This window comes from Mustela lutreola, chromosome 12, assembly GCF_030435805.1.
Source record: "Mustela lutreola isolate mMusLut2 chromosome 12, mMusLut2.pri, whole genome shotgun sequence".
NCBI lineage: Eukaryota > Metazoa > Chordata > Mammalia > Carnivora > Mustelidae > Mustela > Mustela lutreola.
The window spans coordinates 7,568,762-7,592,292 of NC_081301.1; the positions used below are offsets into that span (position 1 = coordinate 7,568,762).

The window sequence follows — 23,531 nt, forward strand, 5'->3', positions numbered from 1 at the left end:
CTAAGTAGTCCAGTGGTTCCCCAAGGCTGCAGCAGCCTTAGGGGAGGAGGCAGCAAACTCCTGGGGTCCAGGCCATCGGAGAGTATCCTTCAGGCCTGGTCCTTTTACCCAAGGCTGCTGGGCCTCGCCTGAGTGCAGGGAGATGGGAACGTCACCTCTATAGGGTGGGTGGGGCCTGTCCTTTGGGGAGAGGGAGGGAGAACTTCACTGGTAACTAGTCTTCACCCTTTCTCTCCCTGCAGTGACCCGTGTCCACGCCACCCCTACAGCTCCATCAGCCACAGTGCTGCCTGCCTCCCCTGTTACCCGCCGCTCCAGTGAACCTCAGCTGTGTCCCGGAAGTGCCCCGAAGCCCCCTGGGGAGTCAGACAAGGGCCCTTATGCCAGCCCCTCCCACACTCTCTCCAAGGCCTCCCCATCCCCGTCACTCAGCAGCTACAGTGACCCGGACTCTGGCCATTACTGCCAGCTGCAGCCTCCTGTCCGTGGCAGTCGAGAGTGGGCAGCAGCTGAGGCCTCCAGCCGGCAGGCCAGGAGCTATGGGGAGAGACTAAAGGAACTGTCAGAGAATGGGGCGCCTGAAGGGGACTGGGGCAGGGCCTTCATAGCCCCTGTTGTGGAAGCCACCTCCTCCTTCAACCCCACCACCTTCCAGTCACTACTGATCCCCAAGGATAACCGGCCACTGGAGGTGGGCCTCCTGCGCAAGGTCAAGGAGCTGCTAGCAGAGGTGGATGCCCGGACGCTGGCCCGGCACGTCACCAAGGTTGACTGCCTGGTAGGTGCTGGGGTAGGTCCCTGGGGCAGGGAGAGCACCTCTATCCTGCAGCTTTGGGACGGGGGTCCAGGTGGTGAGGAGTTGGCTGCTAAATGCCCAAAGTATAATGAGTAGGCCTGGCTTCTGGTTCTTAGCTGTCCCTTACTTGCTGTATGACTCTGGGCTGATCACTTGACCTCTCTGGGCCTCCATTTTCTCCTAAAAACAGCAGCAGCAGCACCACCACCACCACCACAAGATATTCTTGCTTCCTCCAGTTTGGTACTGGAACTGGGCAGCGCTGAAAGCCAGAGCTCCCTGGGGCACCTTTTCAGTCCCGTGAGAGTCAGCATGGCTGTTCCAGAGAATGTGAAAAACTGAAACCACCTGCCCCACCCCCCCACCCCCCATGGACAAAATAAGCAAAACTCAGAACCTAGACTCGAACTGTCAATGCCTGGCCTTTGAAGGGATCTTGACTATCTAAGGACCCAGATTCTCTCTGCACCTCAATTTCTCCCTCTGAAGTTTGGGGGGGCACCGATTACTTTATGTGGGGGCCCGCACTGGTCTCTCAGCTCAGGAAGCAAGTAAGGAATGCAGAGATATTGTCCTATGGAGAGTGCTAGGCGTGATGGGATTAGTTCTGGCTCAGTGTGTGACCTTGGACGACAAGTGCTTTCCCTCCCTGGGCCTCAGGTTTGCCTTCTGGAATAAAGGTGTCCTGGTCACCTTTGGCACATATCAAACAGCTCTGGGCATTTTTCCATTTATCCCTCATTCCACGGAAATGAGAGGGAAACGAGGTTCATTTGCTCCATGGCAGAGGGGGAGAGCTGGAATTCAAACTCGTTTCCCAGCCAGACTGCCCTCCTAGAGAAAGCTCTCTGACTCCCAGATGGCTTGGGCCAGCCGCGACAGGAAATTAATCAGCCCTCTGGGCGTCCTTGCAGGTTGCTAGGATACTGGGCGTTACCAAGGAGATGCAGACCCTAATGGGAGTCCGCTGGGGCATGGAGCTGCTCACCCTCCCCCATGGCCGGCAGCTACGACTAGACCTGCTGGAAAGGTAAGGCAAGCACCTGCACCCGGGGACTCGCGGGGAATCCCCCGGGCTACCTTGCTGCCCTTTTGCTATGACCGGCTGGCCAATCAGAGTGTCTCAGCCCGGGTCCCATGGGGTTCGGGCTACGCCTTCCATCCATTGACGAATCGCAACTGTTCGGTGTCCGGCTCCAAGCAATCCCAGTTTCCCCAAAGCCCGAGTCCTGTCTCCGAATTCATCTTTTGCACCCTCTTGACCAATCACACTGCGCGAGCCTTAGCTCCGCCCATCAGCTCTGGCTACTCTTTCTTAAAACTGTTCTGCCGCGTGAATTCCATTGATCGATCACAAGCCCCTCAACCCAGCGCTCCGAAGTCTCTGGCCCCGCCCCCGAGTTACGCCGACCAATCAGAAGCCCTTAGCCTGGCTTTCTCTCACTCTGGCCGCGCCCCCTAATCTCATTGACCCTTTCCCACCTGTCACTTTGGGCTTGGCCCTCTGCCCCTCGGGCGCCAAACGGAACTAGTGACAGGACTCCTCCCCTCTGACCTGGCCGCTGAGACAGGTTCCACACCATGTCCATCATGCTGGCCGTGGACATCCTGGGCTGCACGGGCTCGGCGGAGGAGCGGGCAGTGCTTCTGCACAAGACCATCCAGCTGGCGGCTGAACTTCGAGGGACCATGGGCAACATGTTCAGCTTCGCGGCGGTCATGGGCGCCCTCGATATGGCTCAGGTACGGAAGGGCGCATCTCGAGCTGAGCTTCAGGAAGTCGTTGTCTGGAGGAGCCCCGGGATGTTCGAATTGGGGACTTTTTGGCAGCATCAGTGAAAGGGTAGCTGGGTTCTCTGAAGTGACCTGCTCCAAGACCAAGTCTTGCCCCTTCTTTGGGTCTCAGTTTACCCACCTGCAAAATGAATGAGGAGCATTATATGAGTTTCAAGAATAAATATAAAATGGCTATAATTCAGTGGGCACTTAATATATGCTAGGTGCTACATTAAGTACTTTGTAAGTACTGATTCGTCAGAACAATCTTGGGAAATAAGTGCCTTTATTGTCCCATTTTATTTATGGAGAAACTGAGGTACAGCAGTACTTGGCCTAAGGTCACACAGTCAGACTGAAAAGGTCAGGATTCGAAGCAGATTGGTTTCACAGCCTGAATCTTGTCCACACTCTACACTTGCTCTCCTGTGCCTAGTCAGTAGTAACAACAGGGTCCCAGAAGCTGTGGGTCGATTCCCGGCTCTGCTACCTAATTTTGGGATGACCTTGGGAAAGTCATTCCCCTAGCTGAGCCTTAGTTCCCGCCTCTGTAAAATGAGCTGTTGCAAGGCCTCACGGGGAATCTGAAGAGCAGCCAGCACTGTCCCAGGTACATGAAAGGTGACCATGGTCATAACTATTATCCCACATCTGGGTATGTCCACTCAGGAGGGTGGCCTGTGGTCAATGCGGGCCCCTTCCCTGGTCGGACGTTCACAGTCTGCTCTCCCCCAAGATTGCCCGGCTGGAGCAGACATGGGTGACCCTTCGGCAGCGACACACAGAAGGTGCCATCCTCTACGAGAAAAAGCTCAAGCCATTTCTCAAGAGCCTCAACGAGGGCAAAGGTACCTCTCCCACCTTGCTGTGTGATGTTGGGCAGGCTCCAGCCCCTCTCTGGGCCGGCAAAGACTCTCCCAGTGTAGACGAGGACCAACCAGAAACTGAGCGCTGCACAGGCTAATCTTGAGCTCCCTTTCTGCATCTGGCTACCGTCTGCAGGGTGGCTAGGACCAGGCTCAGCCCTCAGGGCGGTGCCAAGGCTGCAGTGGTTTCACCTGGAGGATTGGAAGAGGAGGAGTGCTAGTCTTGGGAGTTGGGAGGGGGGGGGTGCTCAGCCAGGGACCTTAGGCAGACCCACCCCCAGCTCCACCTCTCTGCCTGGAGTGCCCCTGGGGATGGTGGGGCCTCCAAGGCCTCTAAGCGCCTGCCTCCCCCCCCACAGAAGGCCTGCCGCTGAGCAATACCACGTTTCCTCATGTGCTGCCGCTTATCACTCTTCTGGAGTGTGACTCGGCCCCAGCAGAGGGCCCCGAGCCCTGGGGCAGCACAGAGCACGGCGTGGAGGTGGTGCTGGCCCACCTGGAGGCTGCCCGCACCGTGGCCCACCACGGAGGCCTGTATCACACCAACGCGGAGGTCAAGCTGCAGGGTAAGTCACAGGTCACATCTGGGGGTCGAGAGACAGTCACTGTTGATGCTGGCCGGGCCTCCCTCCACCAGACTTGCTCTCTCCTTTCGGCCAAACCCCCAGGCACGTTTCTCCATTCCCATTTCCTCGTCTGGCGCCCCTCCCTGGCTTCTTTTCGTTTTCCCTGTTTTTCACTCGATTACCAGTTCAGCTGTGCGTGGAAGGCCCGGGTGGGGGTGCCGGGACACAGAGGTGATGGGGAGAGCACCCTAGCTGTGGATCTTTCTTTGAGCCTCTGTTTTCTCTCTGTGAAGTGGACATCCTAAGGGATTATTCTACAAGTTTGTTTGCCTCGGGCTGAGCACTTGGCCTAGAGCTGAGACACACCTACCCTACCCTCAAGGAGCTCCCAGTCTAGGGGAAAGGGAGAATGAAAGGAGCGGAGAGGAAGTGGCCTCAAGTAATCCAGCTTTTACTGCTTTAGGCATTATTTAAGCCGTAAAGTTTCACTGTAGGCAAACTGGAAATTACAGCTGAGCAAAAAGAAAAAACGAAATCCCCCCAGTCACCCAGACGCACATGGTGACAACATCCTAGTGTTTGTGTTTCCTGCCTCTTTCTTTTTCAGAGCAAACAAAACATTTTTTTTCTTAACTAACAAAAACTTATTTGCAAAATGTGTACATTTCTTAGGAAGAAGTTTGGAACTTACAGAAAAAATACAGAAAAGAAAATCCTTCCAAATTGACATTCATATTTTATCTTCAGTAATTTAAATATTATATGTTGCAGACATGGTCCTGTTCACTGACAAACCTTGTTGGATTCCTGATGGAGCTTGGGGGTGGTGGAAGGCCCCTAGGAAGAGGGTCCTGTGGAGTGTGTTGGCTTTTGGCAGGACCCCCAGCCTTCCCTGCTGGATGGTCGTTCCTCTGACCCCTGTGCTCTGTCTCGCAGGGTTCCAGGCCCGGCCAGAGCTCTTGGAGGTGTTCAGCACTGAGTTCCAGATGCGCCTCCTCTGGGGCAGCCAGGGCGCCAGCAGCAACCAGGCCCGACGCTACGAGAAGTTCGACAAGGTCCTCACTGCCCTGTCCCACAAACTGGAACCTGCCGTCCGCTCCAGTGAGCTGTGACCCCCGCGCACCCCTCCCCTCTGCAGCTGCGGGCAGCAACAGGGACAGAGGGGCACAGACCTCTCCCCGGAGCACCCCAAAGACACTGTGATCAGCCCAAGAATGTTCTGGGCCCAAAACCAGGATCTCCCTTGCCCCTCCAGGGTCCTGCAGGACCCCAGGGCTCCATCCCACCTGCTGCGTGCCCACCAAGTATCCTTTCAGGAAGAACCGGAACCCTGTTCCTCCCTCCAGCTTCTGCTTCTCCTCTTCCTGCTGAGGTGCCCTGTGTTCGAGCCATGGGAGGGTCCTTATGCCTCCCCACTCTTCTCTGGGCATCTGCCCGCAATGGACACCAAGGCCTCCACCCGGTTGTAAATCTGTCTGTTCTGTAAATAGATGTACAGAAGCCATGTTCTTTCTTTCATATAATAAACTTTTATGACTCTTTCTTCTGTCTCTCAGGGGGCCCTGGTGGAAGGAAGTGTCTTTTCTCTCAGATGAAAGGTGGAAAAATTCAACAGTAAATACTTATTTAGCACCTGGGACATTGCAGATTCTACCACGAACCAGAGTTACAGCCAATACTAAAACTTGGTCCCAGTCCTGGAGGAGCTCACAGACTAGTGGGGGAAAGAACCCGCTAATTCCTACCAAGAGGAGAAATCCTGGCCATCCAATCCCCCCCCTGTTTCCTGCTTTGGAAATCCCAGCGAAGTTTCCCACAAATGCACAACAAAGCACTCCAGATGTTTGGAGTGGAAGGGCTTGTAAATTTAGGATTCCAACTCTCCCCTGGAAAATCGAACTGGAGGGAGAAGGGACTCTCCTGGGGGTCGCAGTGGCAGAATGAGGAAGGCTGGAACCTGAGTGTCCTGACCTGGAGTACTTTCCTTTTCTCAACAGAAGGACCTACTTATTTCTTTTCAGGGCCCCAGAAAGCTCTGTGTGTATGTGTGTGTGTGTGTAGGGTGGGTGGATCAGGGAATCTCTAAGAAGGGCCATGAAAGCAGTTGTCTTGATGGGTAGGGGAGGTAGGCAATGTGGATCAACACAATTCCTGTCGAGGCTGGAGGCCTGGGGAGCCTGTTCACTGAATATGAAACGTCTCAGATACTTTGCCTTCTAAATCCTTTGACCAAGAGAGGCTGGATAACATAGTGCATCAGATCTCTGGCAGCAGCTTGACTTGGGTTCAGTTCTATTATTTACTAGCCTTGGACAGAAGCTTAACCCCTTGGATCCCAGTTTCCTCCTCAATAAAATAAGGACAATAACAAAATCGATTCCTTAGTATTGATGGTAAAGCACTTAGGGCAGAGTAGTTGCTAGGTAGGGAATTGCCATGTTTCATACATAATGGATTGCCAATAATCATTATTGATTACTTTCCGAGTCAAAACACTTTATGTGCCTGTACCTCATTGAAATTTCACCATTTCTCTGTATGGCAGTTACTGTTATCGTAAGACATAAAAGGCACCTACGCTAATGACACCTAGTAGGTGCTCATGAAAAGCTCTATTACTGAGTGCTCTTTTGTCATATAAAAAAGGAGCATGGAAAAAGCGCTTTGCAAGGTTTAAGGTGCCGCACAAGTTTTTGCTACAATTGTTACGTCACCCTTTGTGGTCATAATCCTTTATTATTCTTTCGGCGCTATTATGGTCTCCTAGTTACCGTCGCCATGGAAACGCGGTGCCCCACTGGCTTGGGACGGTTCGCGGGCTCCCCCTAGAGGCTACTTTGCGGTCCTGCTACGAGACGCTGGCTCGGGACTTTCCGGGGGGAGCCGGGAGTTGTAGTCTACGGAAGATGGCTGCCGCCGGGAGAGGCACGCCGGGAATTGTGGTCCTAGGCAGGGGCGGTTGGCCCACATTCGGTTCCCGCCTCACCCGCATGGCGGCTGGGTCTCGCGGCTGCCGGCCCTGGGGCTCGCTCCTCGGGTTGCTGGGGTTGGTCTCAGCCGCGGCCGCGGCCGCGGCCGCCGCCTGGGACCTGACTTCGCTGCATTGCCACTTCGGCAGCTTCTGCGAATGTGACTTCCAGCCCGACTTTCAGGGTGAGGAGCCGTAGGTGCCCGGAGCACAGGGGCCGGGGGACCGGGGAGCCTTCAGACTTTGGGTTTGTCCCCGGGCTTGACCTGGAGGGTAGAACCGAGGGGCGGGACCCGCAGACTTCCGCGTGGCCCGCGCTGAGGGACTGAGAACCTGGAATACTGGACTTGGTGCGAGGGTTTGGGAAAGCATGTTTGGGGTCCAGGCAGAGCCTTGCCAGGATGGAGAGAGGCATTTGACAGCAGGGCCTTGTGGGGAGCATTGGGCCTCCACAGTGGACTGGCCATCAGGGGAGAAGCCTGCCTTGGGAATGGGCAGGAGTCTTAGGGCCAAACCTGTTGACAGCTGGCAGCAGCCCCTTTGAGCTAAGCACAGTGCAGAGGGCCAGCTGGTGGGAGCGCTGCAGAGCCAAGTCAGGTATGATGGTGGCTGCTGCAGCCAGAGTCTCCAAAGGCCCCACTCGCTCCCTTTCCAAAGACGGTTTGCAAAAGTGTCTGAGACACAGGGATCCCTAGACCAGGTACCAGACATGACTCCTCCCCACCCTCTTCTGTGGCAAGCGTGTGTCTTCAGCTCTGATACTGTCCTTCTTGTGGCCCTAGGTCTGGAGTGTGACCTGGCCCAGCACCTGGCTGGCCAGCACTTGGCCAGGGCATTGGTGGTGAAGGCACTGAAGGCCTTCGTGCAGGACCCAGCCCCTACCAAGCCACTGGTCCTCTCCCTGCATGGCTGGACAGGCACTGGCAAGTCCTATGTCAGCTCCCTGCTGGCACACTACCTCTTCCGGGGTGGCCTCCGCAGCCCCCATGTTCATCACTTTTCCCCCGTCATCCACTTCCCCCACAACAGCCATATGGAGCGTTACAAGGTAGGCTGGTGGCATCCTGGACCACCATTCACCTGCATGTGGGGGTGCCAGACCTTAGGAAGTGAATGAGTCAAGTCTCGGGAGGGTGTGGGGGTCACTCACTTCAGGCCACACAGCCCCCAGGACCCACTGTAAACAGAACTCGAGATGGACAAGGGACATGGGATTGTATAGTCGCAGGTATTACTTGCCAGTCTGCATTGTTATCTTTCTGGAAAGCATAGTCCCAATTTGAGGCTCAGAGTAAGCATTCAGTAAATAGTACCTCTTACTACTACTCTCCTTGTCAATTGCAGGGTTCTTTCCAGGCTGGTCTGTTTCAGGTGTCAACATTATTGAAAAGGTTCAGGGAGCAGAAGGGAAGCTTCCTCTTTTATGGGAAGTAGGAGGTGTCAGAGAAGGAATCCTGAGCGGGCAGATGTGAGGCCTGGGTTTGAGTCTCTGTGAGCTTGCTGACTTGCTGTGTGTGAGCTGGAACAAGTCTCTGACCCCTTGGGGCCACAGTTTTGCCACCAGCCCCATGAAGGGATTAGTTCTCTCTGGGAGACCATACCTTCCTGGGAAAGGGATTAGTTCTTGCCTTGGGAAGAAGTCTCAGGTGAGAGGAGTATCTCTAGGTGCCCTCAAACTCCTGCCTCTCCCCTGCAGAAAGATCTTAAGAGCTGGGTCCAGGGGAACCTCACAGCCTGCAGCCGCTCCCTCTTCCTCTTTGACGAGATGGACAAGCTGGCCCCAGGCCTGATGGAGGTCCTGCTACCCTTCCTGGGCTCCTCCTGGGTTGTGTTTGGGACCAACTATCGCAAAGCCATCTTCATCTTCATCAGGTGGGCCCAGCTTTACAGCAGCATGGCGCAGGGACATTTGTCCAAGGTCTTAGCTATCCAGTCTTGGTTGGTGGTCCCACACCAGAATATCTTTCTGCCTGGGCCCAGTTGGGCCTTCCCAAAGCCCCTCCCACTGGCTGTGATACTGTTGCTCAAATTTTGACATTCTCAAAGCCCAATCTGGGCTCAGTCTTTGGGATCCTCACTGTTTCTTTGTGGAAGGATTTTTCCCTCTTTCGTGGCCAGGGGGACACAGACCTGGGGAAAATCGGACTAGAATTCTAGTCCCACCTCTATCTGTGTTTCCTTGGGCAAATTTTCCTTGGGCAGTTCAGTCTCTGAACTCCCATCTCCTCTTCTGCACAGCAGGGCCAAGATTAATCCCCCACTGTCCTCCTAGAGGCCAGGGGTGAGAAAGTTAAGGGACCCAAAAGTGTTTTGTAAACTTTAAAGTGCATGACACATATAGGTGAATTTCCAGGCATCATGGTTTTAGACATGGGCTCTGGAGAGGGGAAGTGGTTCCTATGGTGTGTTTTCAGCGGGTTTGGCTCCTGCTGGTACTGAGCTGGGTGCCCAGGCTCAGGTCGTGTTGGGTGGCACATGGGAAGCAAGGGACAAATCCTGGCCCCTATGGTCTGAGCCGTGGCCCGCGTACCCCATGGTTTCAGCAACACTGGTGGCGAGCAGATCAACCAGGTGGCCCTGGAGGCGTGGCGCAGCCGCCGGGACCGGGAGGAGATCCGCCTGCAGGAGCTGGAGCCCGTCATCTCCCAGGCTGTGCTGGACAACCCGCACCGTGAGTTCGGCTCGGGAGGCCCCCTTCCTGCACCCCTGGGGTAACTTCAACAGGCCGAGGCTTCACACCCAGGTCCACCAGGCTGGGCCAGGTTCTCCCAGGGTCTGATCCGTTGCCCACGGACCGGGTACTTCTCAGCCAGGCTTTGGCGCTCCTGGCTGTCATGTGGCCTCCCTGAGCCCGCCACAGACCCTTCCCACATTGCCCCTTCCTACAGATGGCTTCTGGCGCTCAGGCATCGTGGAAGAGCATCTCTTGGACGTCCTGGTGCCCTTCCTACCATTGCAGCGGCACCACGTGCGGCACTGCGTGCTCAACGAGCTGGCCCAGCTGGGCCTGGAGCCAAGGGAGGAGGTCGTCCAGGCTGTGCTGGACAGCACCACCTTCTTCCCCGAGGAAGAACAGCTCTTTTCCTCCAACGGCTGCAAGACCGTGGCCTCCAGAATTGCCTTCTTCCTCTGACTCTCCAGGTGGCGTCCTTGCCTCTCCTCGCCTGGGCCAGGCCGTGCAGGAAAGCCCTGCGGCCTCTGCAGTGGGGACCCTTTTCCTGAGCCTCCTGGAGAATGAGACCCGGAGCCCAAAGTGAAGATGAGGAGGCGTGCTGGCTAGGCCATGGGACTGAGGGCCCTGCCGTCTTAACTGGTCTCAGGGCCTCTTGGCCTTTGCTTCCTTCCCTAGAGAAACCACTGGTGACCCCAGAACTTCCGTGAGACTTGACCTTGCCCTTACCCTCCAGCCTAAGCCTTCTCAAGATGTGAATTGTAACTCAGGGACTGTGGCTCCTGGCTGCTCTCTCCCTCTGCGGCCTGTTACTCTTGGCCGCGTGCTCTGGCACCGTCGTCTCAACCCTCCATTGCACACACTGTGTCCCAGTACTGTAAAGCCAGGCTGAGACTTCTCAGTCTTCATGAACAGAGGGACTCAAGCTGCCACTTGGGCCTGGTTTTTAAAGTTTTTAATTTTATAAGAGAACAAACACAATAAACTTAACCATGGGACCAGAGGACTGTTGACTGAGGTATCTAATTGCTCTGGAAGGAGGCCCTTTTGCTGGGTGCCAGTGAGTATGTACAGGGGTTAGAATCCCTCCCATACCCAGCAACAAGCGAGGGAGCTGAATGGCCCTTTCAGAGATCCGTGTCACTGCTAGGGCCAGTCTTGGTTTTTCTGGGGTTCTGGCTCAGGCCCTCTGATCTGGGGTTTTCTGAGAGTTGGGCTCAGTCCCCTGGTGTCCTCGGTCTTGCTGTAACCTGGGCTTGTGTTCTGGCTCCAGCTCTGTGCAGCCGTGGTCTTGCTGGACCTTTGGTATTGGTCCCAAGTGGCCTCAGCGTGGCTGGGGCTCCAACTTGGATCATAGAAATCCTTGGTCCTGCTAGAACTTCGGATCAGTCCCCCACTCCGGCCATGGGCAGGCTTGATCTTCCTAAGCCTCTGCCTTGGGCCCTGAGTGGCCTTGGTCTTGTTAGGTTTTTGTCTTGGGCTTCGGGTGGCTTCAGTCTGGCTGGAACTCTGGCTCTGGCCCTGTGTGACCTTTGTCCCTGTGGAGCTCCGACCCTGGCCCTTGGCAGCCTTTATCCTGCTGGGCCTCCGGCTCTGGCCCTGGGCTGCCTTGGTCCTACTGGGGCTCCTGCTCTGGCCCTGGGTGACTTTGGTCCTGCTGGGGCTCTGGCTCTGGCCCTGGGCAACCTCTATTTTGCTGGGGCTCTGGCTCTTGTCCTGGATGGCCTCTGTCTTGCTGGACCTCTGGCTGTGGCCCTGGGTAGCTTTGGTCTTGCTGGGCCTCCGGCTCTGGCCCTGGGTGGACTCTGTCTTGCTGGGTCTCTGGCTCTGGCTCTGGGTGACTTTGGTCCTGCTGGGGCCCTGGCTCTGGCCTGGGGTGACCTTGGTATTTCTGGGGCTGTTGCTCAAGCTTAGGTGTTCCCTGTTCTCCAAGAGGTCTGAGGATTGAGTCTTCAGCAGTGAGGAGTCGGAGGATGTCACAGCAGTGGCTGAGGTGCTCCTGTATTCCTTGCAAATAGTAGACGTCTCTGAGGCGGACATGGTCCTGACTGGGAGGGACATGCCAAGAGCATCCGTTAGGCTGCCCTTCCCAAACAGCTCTAGGAAAAGGAGGTGTAGGCCTCACCCTTACCTCTATCCCAGAGGCCTTGTGTGGCCTAGGGGCAGGCCTGTCAGATGAAGCCAGCCCAGCATTCCTCTGGCAACCCGAGCCCTGCAGGTGGGCCAGGGCTGTGAGATATGCGGGGGAGGCACTGAGGGCTCACCATGCCCCCTTCAAAGTCAGGATACTTCCTCCTCTCTATAGTCACAGAACTAGAAGTAGCAGAGCCCAAATGCACATGCAAGCCAAGGAGTCTCTGACGCCTGACCTTGGCCTTCCCTGCTGCTTTGGCATACTTGGGCCTGGTGGGAGCACTGGGGACTTACAGCCGAAGATGGAGCCTGAAGAGGTCTGGTCGAGGTAGCTTTCGGACAGGGACCTCACCCTGCTGGCTGCAGGCTCCTGCTAGGGCAGAAGAAAGGTGGGGAAGTTGCTGGCTGTGGGAGGCCCCCTGGGCCAGCCGCTCAGCTCTGGAAGGAAGGCTGGCAGCTTAGAGCTCTTCAGGGGGCCCCGCTGGGGCTGGGCAGCAGGAGGAGAGGTGAAGACTGGACAGGAAGGGGAGTGGTCACACTAAACTGGCAGGGCACTGTGAGAAATTTCAGCAGTTGGGGCGCCTGGGTGGCTCAGTGGGTTAAGCCGCTGCCTTCGGCTCAGGTCATGATCTCAGGGTCCTGGGATCGAGTCCCGCGTCGGGCTCTCTGCTCAGCATGGGAGCCTGCTCCCTCCTCTCTCTCTCTCTCTCTCTGCCTGCCTCTCTGCCTGCTTGTGATCTCTGTCTGTCAAATAAATAAATAAAATCTTAAAAAAAAAAAAAATTTCAGCAGCATTCGAGAGGCTGCTCGGGTCTCAGTTCTGCCGTCTGCAAAATGCAAATTACAGTCCTCTATGAACTATAGAGTGCCGTACCCTGGGGAATGGCTAGTGAAGAACTGAGCTTTCTGTGCTTACCATCCTATCCCATTTCATCCTCCCACATATCTGGGAGGGAACTACTGCTTTTACCATTTCCTGGACCAGGAACCAAGACTCCAGGAGCCTAAGCAGCCTGCACGCAACAACACTGAGCTAAGAAGCAGAGGAGCAGAGCTTGAGTCCAGGCCTGTGGGACTCCACAGCCGGGCTCCTGGCTGCCGCCTCTGGCCCACTCACGCCCGCAGGCGAGGGATGTGTGGGTGCGGGGAGTGGGCAGGCAGAGCCCCAGCAACCAGCAGGCAGCGCCGCCTCCACATCTCCCTGAGGGAGGGAGCTCACAGTGACCTCAGCCCACGCTGTCTTAGACTTTTGTGTTCCGGTGTGAACTAGAGAACTCGAGGGCTAGCCTCTTCCATTTACGGCAAGGGATGTTGGTCTCCCATCCACTTCATTTTCCTGAAGTTTTCTTTGAACACAAAGGTACTTGCTGTCCGTCAGCTGCTGAGTGGACAGACTGTGGGACTTTTGTAGGATGGAATTCTCGACCAGCGATGAGAACGAGCAGTCAACTTGGATGCATCCCACAAACATGCTTAGCGGAGAGAGTCTGAGACAAGCGGGTGCTCCATCCTTGTCCACGGATGTGAAGAACCCGCATGTTCAGTTGTGACGTCAGAGATCAGGACAGCCTTGGGGGTGCACTGGGCTAAGGGCGGGGCCTAGCAGGGTGCATGAGGGGGCTCTGGGGAGCTGGGAGTGTGTTCTTTCATAGGTAATGGTGTCATGGGTGTACTCAGTTTGTGAAAATTTCATCAGCTCAATCACTGATGATTTGTGTACTTTTCTGTATTTATGTGACATTCAATAAAAAGTTCTTAGAGACAGTTTTAAGAATAAAATCCTGGCACCAATGCCCAGTGCACACAGAATTTATGTAGGTGAGTGTGGCAAGGTTTGGGGAGGCCTCTCCATAAGGGGCCCACATCCCTGTGCCCTCCCTCAAGGGTACCCCTTATGGGTAGCATCCCTAACTCACAGCAGAAAGACCCCAGCCCAAGCACACAGCCAAGTGGTGGCAAAACCAGGCCCGGATGCCAGCCTCCAGCCACTCTGCCTCCCTCAGCCCTGGCTCGGGTGGGCTACGCCCGACCCCAGACCTCTAGCGCTGTAGGCCCGGTGCGTATAGCCCACTCACCTCTTTCTCCTCATGGAGGGCCTTGGCTGCCTTTGCACCTGCTGGCGCTCCTGTCAGGGTCTGGGGAGCGGCCTCGAGCTCTTCAGAGATCCCAAACAAAGGCTTCCACCAGAACTGCAGGGTCCGTGCCTTCTGGCGCTCTAGTTCCCGCTCCCTGAGCTGCCTGCTGAGCCACGGCCCCAGAGTGCTGGGTGAGCCCCCCGGCTCAGCCCACCCTCCCCGGGCTCCGGAGAGTGGCCCTGAGGAGGCAGCAGGGGCAGGAGGAGCCTTGAAACCCAGCCATTTCCCACTCCCGGCCCGTGGCCCCCACTTGCGGAACTTGCCCCACGATGCCTTGCGGGATGCCAGCCTGCAGGCGGCTTCTCTCCAACAACCGATCCAACTGCAGCCTGGCCAGGTGGGCCACCTGGCTGCAGAGCACGTCATCCACTGACATGCCCGGGAAGAGGCTGGCCATCAGGGTGAGCAGCTGCCAGGAGGAGGCGGGTGTGGACCAGGGCAGGAACAGACGGTGTGTTGCTGTCCTGCCCTCGCAGGGCCCTTCTCAGGGCGGAGGTGGGAAGGGTTTACTAATATCTGACTTTTGAGGACCAGACCACCTCCCCAGAACCAGGAGGAGCCTGTGAAGAGGCCCACCAGGGAGAGGGCGCTTGGACACCTGAGGGGCTGACCTCGAAGCCTGTGCCCTGGAGCAAGGGTATGGACTTCTTTGAGCCCTACCCTCTTCAGCTGCAAATGGGTGGGGGGGATGTTAGCCGTCTCCTGGGGTGCTGAAGAGGGGTAAACCGAGCAACACTGGAAGTAGCTGGAACCTGGCATGGTTAACTGCCTGGCGTCAGCAGCTCGTAGTTTTGCTAGGAAACCAGACTTCTCTGGAGCCCGTCCTTCTGGCCCAGCAAGAACCTACCTTGGGTTGCTTGGGGTTGAGAAGCAGGACGGTGGCAACATCCAGGCGGGCCCCCAAAATGTTCTGCAGGAGCTGCCGGCTCCTGGCACGGTACAGGTAGTACTGGGCCTTCTGGGGGTTGTGCTGGATGGCCATGGAGAAGTGGCTCTCCGCCTTATGGAACTGCCTGTGGGACACAGTGGGCCCCAAGCTGCTGTGTGCTGGGCCCCAGGGAGGGAAATGGCAGCTCCTGGGACCCCCTGGGGAGTTCGGGGGTATCAGGCCAGTCTCTGCTACCCCACCTCCGCCATGCCCCTCTGCTCTTCCTCTGACAGCTATACTCTTCAGGGCCCCAACGCTTACATTAGTACAAGACCCCAATAAAAGTGAACGTTTTTAATATTATAAAGAGGACCTTTCAAGAATCTCACAAACCCAGCAGCTAAAAATGAGAAAATTAATTTGACTACAATTCAATTCCAAATTACTGAGCAGCAAAATCATCACAAAGGAATGCAATACATAGGGGAAATACATTTTCGCATAGAAGGCAGACAATCAGCTCAGTTTCCTAGCCTACATAGAACTCCTGCAACAGCAAGTTTTAATGAACAATTTATTATTTTTTAAAGATTTTATTTATTTAAGTGGGTTCTAAGCCCAGTGTGCAGTTTGAACTCACGGCTGAGATCAAGAGCCGCATGCTCTACTGACTGAGCCAGCTAGGCGCCCCTGGATATTATTATGTTTTAAAATGTTAAATGTTCAAACCTCTTTTTTAAAAAAAAAATTTATTTATTTATTTGACAGACAGCGATCACAAGTAGGCAGAGAGGCAGACAGAGAAAGGTGGGGGTAGGGATGAGCAGAGAGCCCAATGCAGGGCTTGATCCCAGGGCCCTGAGATCATGACCCGGGCTGAAGGCAGAGGCTTTAACCCACTGAGCCACCCAGGTGCCCCATTTTCTATACATATGTTAACAATTACTAACATTTTACAAAAGTCAAGTCAGGCTGAGAGAGGAAGGGAAGCAGGCTCCCTACTGAGCAGAGAGCCCAATCCAAGCCAAAGGCAGAGGCTTAACCCACTGAGCCACCCAGGCGCCCCTGTTCATACCCTTTAACAACAGTTTAGCTCCTGCAATCGAACTACGGGATTACTAGTATAATGCATGGAAATGTATGTCCTGCATGCTCGTTATATTGTAATAACAGAAAACAGCCCAATTAGTCATCAGTAGAGGGTTGTCTACAGAAATGAATTGTGGTACTTCCACAGGATGGAATACTATGCAAATAGTAAGAGGATGAGGTAGTCCTATATATGACATTGGAAGTAAAAAAAAAAAAAGAGTCAAAAAACAGTTTAGCATGACTTGACCTTTGTAAAATGATAGTCATTGTTAACATATGTATAGAAAATGGTGCGCCTGGGTGGCTCAGTGGGTTAAAGCCTCTGCCTTCAGCCCCGGTCATGATCTCAGGGTCCTGGGATCGAGCCCCACATTGGGCTCTCTTCTCATCCCTACCCCCACCCCTCTCTGCCTACTTGTGATCTGTCAAATAAATAAATAAACAAATCTTTAAAAAAACAAAAACAAAAAAACATACGTATAGGAAACAATCTGGAGGTATCTTTACCCGACCCGTGGCGGGGCTGGTGTTGGGAAACAGGTATTAGAAGGAATGTTCGGGTTCTGAATTATCCACTACCCAACACTTCAGTTTCTTTTTTTATAAACCGCAATTACCATAACGATATTCAGAAAAAAAAAGTGAAGAATTTTTCACGGAAGTTTGAAAACTAAAACCATTGTTTAGGAGACCTAGCTGGGACCCAGGGGTCCCAACAGGCAGCTCCGTGCCAAGCCCCATCCCCAGCCCCCAGCCCCAGGGACCGCCCGCAGCACGTACCTGCCCCTCTGCTCACAGAAGCCCATCTTCTCCTGTAGCAGCCCCATGCGCAGGTTGGCGCCCTCATCCTGCGGGCTCAGTGCCAGCGCCTGCTGGTAGTCGGCCTCCGCAAAGAGCAGGTTGCCCAGCTGGAAGAAGCAATCTAGGGCCCGGGGAGGGATGCAGGGGCTGAGCGTGCCCCAGACCCCAGTGCCCAGGAGCCCCAGCCCAGCCTGCTGCACCCTCCAGAGAATCCCGAGCCCCGTGGCTGTGAACTCCCCAACTCCCACTCCTGTGGGTGGGTGGAGGGTGCCCGCCAAGGTTTTCCAGGCCTCGGGGCACCTTTTCCCAGCCTAGTTCTGAGTGTTTTGAAGAGACTGTAACCAGTTTGTCTAAGGCAACACTTTGCAGAGTGTGTCCCCAGGGCCCTGAGGCTCTCCTCCCCCAACCCAGCCCAGGCCCTTGGGGGGCAGGCAGCCCCTGCTCACCTCCCCGGTTGATGTAGAGGCCCTTCTCCTGCTGCTCATCCTTGAGGGCCTTGTTGAGCAGCAGCACGCCCTCCTGGTAGGCGCCCTGCAGGTAGCAGTGCACAGCGAAGTCATTGTAGGTCAGCAGCAGTTGCCGCTGGGCCTGCTGCACGGCGCGCTCCTGGCTCTCACTCATCATGTCCAGAGCCTTCAGGAGGTCCTCCACGGCGGCATCAAACTCCTGGAGCCGGCGGTACATGGTGCCCCTGTGGGGAACGGCCATGAAGGCCAAGGTGCCCCCACCCACTTCCTGGTGGCCGGCCAGGAAGGTGACCACTCTGGGCCTTCTGACCTGGGTTGTGGCCTGAGGGTCCTATCTTCTTGCGCTGGCTTGGGTGTGGGGCTGGCTTGGGATTTACTATTTGGCTAGCCTGCTGGTCATGGGTGGTTTTGCTTTACCCCAAAATAGCTTCCATCTTTCTTTTTAGGAAGGAGGTGCGTGCGTGCCAACCTCTACATGAAGGCCTTTTTGTACCTGGGACAGATGTTTTGCCCCACTGTTTATATGAGAAAACCTAGACTCAAGCACGTTAAATGGCCCCAAATCACATAAGAAGTCCTGGGAGCAAGGCATAGATTCAAACCCAAGCCTTGTCCACTGAGCTGGACCGAGCCTCCCAGCGTGAATGCTCAGTAGCCCTGGGGGTCCAGGATTCCCAGGGGAATGAAGGTGGCTGCCTGCCCCCTCCTCTAAGGGCAACAGTAGGTGAGACCTCTCCCTGGCTTTGATCCTGATAGGGAGCAGGGAAGGATTACTTGGAGAAACTGAGGTCCAGGAAGCTCTTCTGAGACCATACAGCAGGACCCAAGGTGGGGACCTGGCCACACAGTACCGGAAAAGGAAGAGGCAGGGGTCCAGAGGGTTGTTCTCAATGGCACAGTTGATGCACTGCAGGGCGTGCTGCAGCTTGCCCTGCACGGCCAGGATCCCGGCATCCTGACGCGCCTGCTGGGCTTGGTCCACCATCATCTGGAGCAGCGCCTTGGCTTGTGGGTGCTTGGGGTCCAACAGTAAGGCACTGTGCAGGTCTTGATAGCAGAGGCCCGGCTGCAGGGGCCCAGGGATGGCATCAGGGTGGCAGGCTAAGCAGAGCTCTGCCCTGTCCCGCGGAGAGGCACACCTCCAGACCATGTCACCCACCCTCGATGTCCCTGCACTGCTGTGCCACCTTTTCGCCTCATGAAAGCAGCGGGGAACCTTATGGGAAAATCCTATCCCAGCCCCCATCTTTGCCGGTCCCTTTACAGATGTGACCTCAGGAGAGCCAGGTCAGCCTGGATGGTTTCTGCTGGAGAATGGTGTTGCAGCTGCCTCCTCCTCCGAGGACTTCTTGCAAGGTCCCTCAAGGTGGGGGAAGGGTGAGTCCTTCTGACAGTGACTGTCACATCCTCCCTATCATCCCAAGCACATGCCCTTCCCCAACTACCCTGGCCTTTAAGCCCAAGACAATTCTGACAGTAGATGCAGGCCTGGGCCTGAACAGAAAACATCCCCAGGCAAATAGCTTCCACTGGGTGAGCAAGTCTGTCAGTCAGTCAACCAACAGTTTTACCAAGCATCCTGTGTCATGTAGGGTAATGGGTTGGATGGCGAACAGGACAAACAGTGTGGACACCAGTTGTGGGTTGAAGTCAGGAGGGGGAAGATGGCAGAGGCTCAGGACAGGGCTTTGGAGTAGGTGGGTTCAAGGGTGGTACCACAGAGAACTGGTTGTGTGACCTTGGGCAAGTCACCCAGGCCCTCTGGATCCATCTCCTCCTTGTGAAAAGAGGACAATGGGTTGTATCTACTCAAACCATTACCTCAAGTCTTAAAGACAAGTGTGAGTCAAGTGCTTAGATCGTGCCTGTGCATTACAGGGGCTGAGGTGACAGGAGGGGCCAAACTCCCACAGTCAACAATTATCAATAATTACTAGTCTCCTGCCTTGGAGGGAGAGCCTGTCACTGACTCACTGTGGGGGCCCAGAAGCCCAGCCCCCAGCATAGGGAGGGTCAGGTTTCCAGCCACCCCCAGGATACACCACCTGGTGACTGATGTGAACCTGTTTACCTCTTGGTCCCCCAGAGTTTCCCAGCTCCCGTGCACCAGGCCAAGCCCGAACACCAACCATTGTTCTGGATCCCTCCCTTTCCCTGCCCTCCCCCATCTGTCTTTGCTCCTGACTCCCAAAGGACTGTGGGACTGGCCCCTTTCTGGCCACCCTCAGGGCCATCCTTGCCTCTGGCCTCCTCTCTGGCTGGACGGCATCAGGCTCCTGGCCTCCAGACTTGTCCCTCCAGCCAGACTCTCCCTGGTAGCCAAAGGATCTTTCTAAATCGCACTGCCCCATGGAGCACCCTTTTGAGGCTTCTGCTGCCCCCAAGAAGAAGTCAGGGGCCTCCCAGGTTCCCCAAACCCTGGCTGATGTCCTCTCATACCCGCAGTCCCTTCTCTCTGGTGACCCCAAGTCTCCCTTGTCCCCAAGCTGTTCCCTGTACTGCCTGGCTCTAAGCCTGGACAGTGAGGCAAACAAGGAGAGACAGGAAAGGAGGAAGAAGGCCACCTTATCTAAAGGATCCTTGGGTGCTCCTACCCTGTTCTGCTTCCCACACTGTGAAATCATTCTCTGTGCAATTACCTGCTTAAGGGTGTCGCCCTTGGGCTCTAACTTCCACAAGGACAGGGATGGCACAGGTTTCTCACCTTGTGGCTTCTGGGAGCCGACACAGGCCTGACACAGAGCGAGAGCTGAGTGGTAGCCAGACAACTATGCTGGGTGGTCAGCAAAGGTCCCCACCACGCGGGCAGCTGGGGTAATCTCAGGGTATGCTAATCTCAGGGTATGCTGGGGGCACCCACACAGGGGGAGGGCCACCCCTGCCCCACCCTCCCTGCTCTACCTTCTGGAAGAAGTTGTAGAGCCTGGCTCGGAGGATGAAGACATCCGCATTGGTTGTACCAAGCTTCACCTCTTTGGTGACGAGTGAGAGGCAGTCCTGATACTGTTCGAGGGCCAGGAGACAGGCCATGCTGAGGACAGAGGGCAAAGACTCTAGTGTCTGCCGGGCAAGAGGGGCAGGAAGAGGCTGCAGGGAGAACATGGCTGCACCTGGCACTTACCATCGGTAACGGAAGCTGGCTTTCCCCGGCTGGAGTGCAGAGGCTTGTGAGAAGACTCTCAGGGCTTCCTGGAAGGCACATTGCTCAAACAGGCACTGGCCCTGGGGACACAGGGGATAGTCCCTTCTGCTTGTGACTCTGGCCCAGCAGCACCCACTAGCTACAGGGGGCGCCCACTGGGACGGGAAGGGAGAGAGACAAGAGCCAGGGACACAGCCCTTTAGATCTGGGAGAAACTTCAGGGGACAGAGACACAGAGACAGAGAGAGATAGAGAGATGGAGAGAAGGTGACAGAGATGGAGAGAGATACAGAGCAAGGGAGAGACAGCAGAGACAGAATTCTATAGTTGGCAAGATGGCAATATAGAAACAGGAATGTAGAGAAACAGAAAACTTTGGGCTTTGTTGGTATTTCGTGGATTGATATTTTTTTTTTTTTTTTTTTTTTTTTAAGAAATGTGGTTTTTTTTTTTTTTTTTTTTTTTTTTTAAGATTTTATTTATTAATTTGACAGAGAGAAATCACAAGTAGACAGAGAGGCAGCCAGAGAGAGAGAGAGGGAAGCAGGCTCTCTGCCGAGCAGAGAGCCCGATGCGGGACTCGATCCCAGGACTCTGAGATCATGACCTGAGCCGAAGGCAGCGGCTTAACCCACTGAGCCACCCAGGTGCCCCTCGTGGATTGATATTTTTATTCTGACTTGTAAAACAGGGATGCTGTTGCCTTTTTAGTGCTTAGGTTCTCTAGATGCTAGGTTTGTGGGGTCCAGCACAGCAGCCACTCACTTCACGTGGCTGTACAAATTTAAATTAATTAAATAACATTAAAAATCAGTTCCTCACTCACACTTACTACATTTCAAGGGCTCAGCTAACATTAAAAATCAGTTCCTCACTCACACTTACTACATTTCAAGGGCTCAGCATTTCCACGTGGCTGACGGCTACCAGATTGGACAGTGCCGAGCAGACCACTATCATCACTGCAGAAAGTTCTATTGGGCAATGCTGCAGAACTTGATCCAGCCCTGGTGGTAAACCACCTGTGGAGGTGGGAGAGGTCATGAGAGGGGCAGGAGGTGCAGATGCAGACACGGGGACAAGAAGGTCCCTAGAGAGACAGAGCTAGTCCCAGGAGCAAGGAAAACCCCCCCACAGCTGAAGGAAGAGCCAAGAAGAGCTTGGGTGTGGGGCGGGCACCATGGGTAGGACTGCAGCAGCTCCAGGCACCTGCAGGTAAAGGACCAAGGTAAGCCGCTCCAGGTACTTGTTGTTCTCCGGCTGGAAGGAGCAGGCCCTTCGCAGGTTCTGGGCGGCCGAGGAGAAGTCACAGAGCTGGATGTAGGCCTCAGCTCGTAAAGCGTAGAAATCTACCTGAGGAAGAGGGGACCCAGGCTACTGTCCCTTCTCCACTGTCTGCTGAGGGCTGATGCTCAATGACCAGAAGGGACTTGGTGGCCCCAAGAGGAGGAGCCTGGCAGGCAGGATAGTGAGCGCAAAAGTGTAAGCAACCGCCCGTACCCACCCCCTCACCAGCTCAGAGTCCAGGTGGAGGGCACGGGAAAAGAAGAGCACAGCCATCTCCCAGTCCTCTTTCTCCAAGCACTGCAGGCCTTGGTGGTAGCTGTGGGGGACGGGGGGTACAGGCAGAGGGGCTGGTGCTGGCTTTGACCAGCCAGGGTGTACAGCTGTGGCCACTGGAGCGGGTTGGGAGGAGGGGGGAGGTAGGTGGAGAGACAGGGTGGGGCCGGTAGACAGAGACCTGGGAGAGGAGCCTGGTAGTCTTGGGTCTCATACAGGCCAGCAGCCCTGCATACGCGGAGGTGGAAGAGCCCTATTATACAGTTGAATTCACTGAAGCCCAGAGAGGGAGAGTGACTGACCCAAGGCAGTAGGGCACGCCATTGGCTGTGCAGGACAGGAACCTGGGACCCGGGAACAAGGTAATCCAGTCACTCACTACTCCCTGACTTTGAGGGGCACTGTTAATCCCCTGATCTTCGGTTTTACAACATCCAAGTTCTGGAACACCTGGCTGCTCCCAAAGATCCGCTGTAGGGCTCCCTTTGGAACTGGAAACACCCATGGCTTTGAGATGGGCTTTGACGGAGCCGGGTCAAGCTCCAGAGCATCCTAGAACCAAGGGACAGCAAGCTGAGGCAGGCCTCAGAGATGACCCCGCCCCTCTTGCACACTCCTCAGGTGTCTTACAGGATGAACCAGGGCTGACAGGAGGCACAATGTGGTTACTGGTGGCAGTCCCTGTCCCATTCCCCTTAGGGATGTTCCAACTTCTCTCCAATCCTGCCTCTCTCCCTCTCCTGTGGTCAAGGTCAGGGGCCAGAGTTCTTACACTGCACTCTGCTCTCCTTCTGGTCGCCCTTAGCTCCACCTCTAGCTCCCAAACTCCCCAAACACCCCAAAACTCTAATGTCTCCAGCTCAGGCCCAGGAGGTCCTGCAGCCCTTTGCACATCCTGTGGGACCCTCACGCCCAGCAGGGCAAATTGAACACCTCACCTGACTTCTGCCCCAGGCTTCCCCACCCTGGTGAGTCCACCTTTTCAGCCAGTCACCTACGCCCTATCAGTCCTCCTGTCTTGACTGTCCCTCTTCCTAAAGATCGTAGATCCCTTCTCTTCTCTCATCCTCTTGTCTGGGCCACGGCCCTCTCTGCCGGGACGCCAGCTCCGGCCAACTCTCCGACCTCCCGAACGGCTCACACGTCTCAAGGCCTCACTTCTCGGCACTGCGGCCAAGGGCTTTCCTGAATTGCACAACTTAGGCTGCCTCTCCTGTACTTAAAACCTCTCCTGCGAACTCGGCCTCGGCCTCTTCTCTCCCGACCCTCCCCCGCACCTCTGCGGAGTTTGTCATGTACTCCGGTCCGCGAGAGCCTCCGGAGGCCCACTCCCCACGTTGCTAGGAACCACCTCCAGGACGCCCCCAGGCTCCGCCCCCTCAGCCCACGCCGCCGGGACCCGAGGCTTGTTAGAGCCGCAAGGAGATTAGCGGATTTATCCGCCGGGGAGGCTGAGGCTGCGTCAGGGAGACGACTCGTCAGGTGTCCGCAGCGAGGCAGGACCACAGCAGGGGCCACAACAAGGCTCCCTCCTCCCGACCCGGAGGTCATACAAGGGCTCCGTGAGTTCACAGTAAACCCCACAGGAACGCGGCGAGGCGGCGCCGCGGCACCAGCTGAGGCGCCAGTCAAGGCCACCGCCCCGCCACTTCCGCTCCTCAGGAGCCCGCAGGCCCGAGGCTCGCCCGGG

At 55.7% G+C, this 23,531-nt stretch overlaps 3 protein-coding genes across 9 annotated transcripts in view; 2 read left to right on the forward strand and 1 right to left on the reverse strand.

Annotated features, from left to right (window-relative positions):
• SH2D3C (SH2 domain containing 3C) overlaps positions 1–5,546 on the forward strand; it is a 29,120-nt gene extending 23,574 nt beyond the window's left edge. For all 5 annotated transcript variants that reach the window (XM_059143303.1, XM_059143307.1, XM_059143306.1 and 2 more), the window contains 6 exons: positions 243–778; positions 1,711–1,826; positions 2,368–2,539; positions 3,309–3,420; positions 3,798–4,004; positions 4,941–5,546. In XM_059143303.1, coding sequence (XP_058999286.1) covers positions 243–778; positions 1,711–1,826; positions 2,368–2,539; positions 3,309–3,420; positions 3,798–4,004; positions 4,941–5,116 — 1,319 coding nt within the window. In that variant the 3' untranslated portion in view covers positions 5,117–5,546. The remainder of the gene's footprint in view (positions 1–242; positions 779–1,710; positions 1,827–2,367; positions 2,540–3,308; positions 3,421–3,797; positions 4,005–4,940) is intronic.
• A 1,339-nt stretch (positions 5,547–6,885) lies between these two features.
• On the forward strand, positions 6,886–10,646 carry TOR2A (torsin family 2 member A). Its single transcript, XM_059143320.1, has 5 exons — positions 6,886–7,157; positions 7,755–8,020; positions 8,669–8,844; positions 9,516–9,643; positions 9,861–10,646. Exons 1-5 carry the CDS (start codon positions 6,911–6,913, stop codon positions 10,103–10,105), a joined length of 1,062 nt encoding a protein of 353 aa, XP_058999303.1. The 5' UTR covers positions 6,886–6,910; the 3' UTR covers positions 10,106–10,646.
• On the reverse strand, positions 10,583–23,516 carry TTC16 (tetratricopeptide repeat domain 16). 3 transcript variants are annotated; one of them, XM_059143300.1, is made up of 14 exons: positions 23,119–23,516; positions 22,221–22,393; positions 21,794–21,884; positions 21,491–21,634; positions 20,261–20,361; positions 20,041–20,170; positions 17,991–18,205; positions 17,119–17,363; positions 16,652–16,793; positions 14,759–14,924; positions 14,171–14,320; positions 13,852–14,010; positions 12,071–12,146; positions 10,583–11,691 (listed from the first exon to the last, which is right to left on the reverse strand). In XM_059143300.1, the coding sequence occupies exons 1-14, from the start codon at positions 23,134–23,136 to the stop codon at positions 10,790–10,792; spliced, it is 2,712 nt and encodes a 903-aa protein (XP_058999283.1). In that variant the 5' UTR covers positions 23,137–23,516; the 3' UTR covers positions 10,583–10,789. The 3 variants fall into 3 exon arrangements, with proteins under 3 accessions (XP_058999283.1, XP_058999284.1, XP_058999285.1); XM_059143301.1 differs by lacking the exon at positions 21,491–21,634; XM_059143302.1 differs by lacking the exons at positions 21,491–21,634; positions 22,221–22,393; positions 23,119–23,516 and having other exon boundaries at positions 21,794–22,212.
• Between the last annotated feature and the right edge of the window lie 15 nt (positions 23,517–23,531).

Bases quoted from the DNA above. Each gene is read 5' to 3' on its own strand.
- TTC16 (XM_059143300.1), bottom strand. The intron at 21,885-22,220 runs GTGAGTGACTGG...CGTCCCCCACAG, and splicing joins CCCCTCAAAGTCAGGGAGTA to CTACCACCAAGGCCTGCAGT. The intron at 12,147-13,851 runs GTGAGTGGGCTA...CTGCCCTAGCAG, and splicing joins CCCTCCATGAGGAGAAAGAG to GAGCCTGCAGCCAGCAGGGT.
- TOR2A (XM_059143320.1), top strand. From the start codon at position 6,911: ATGGCTGCCGCCGGGAGAGGCACGCCGGGAATTGTGGTCCTAGGCAGG. The intron at 8,845-9,515 runs GTGGGCCCAGCT...CCATGGTTTCAG, and splicing joins GCCATCTTCATCTTCATCAG to CAACACTGGTGGCGAGCAGA. The intron at 9,644-9,860 runs GTGAGTTCGGCT...CCCTTCCTACAG, and splicing joins TGTGCTGGACAACCCGCACC to ATGGCTTCTGGCGCTCAGGC.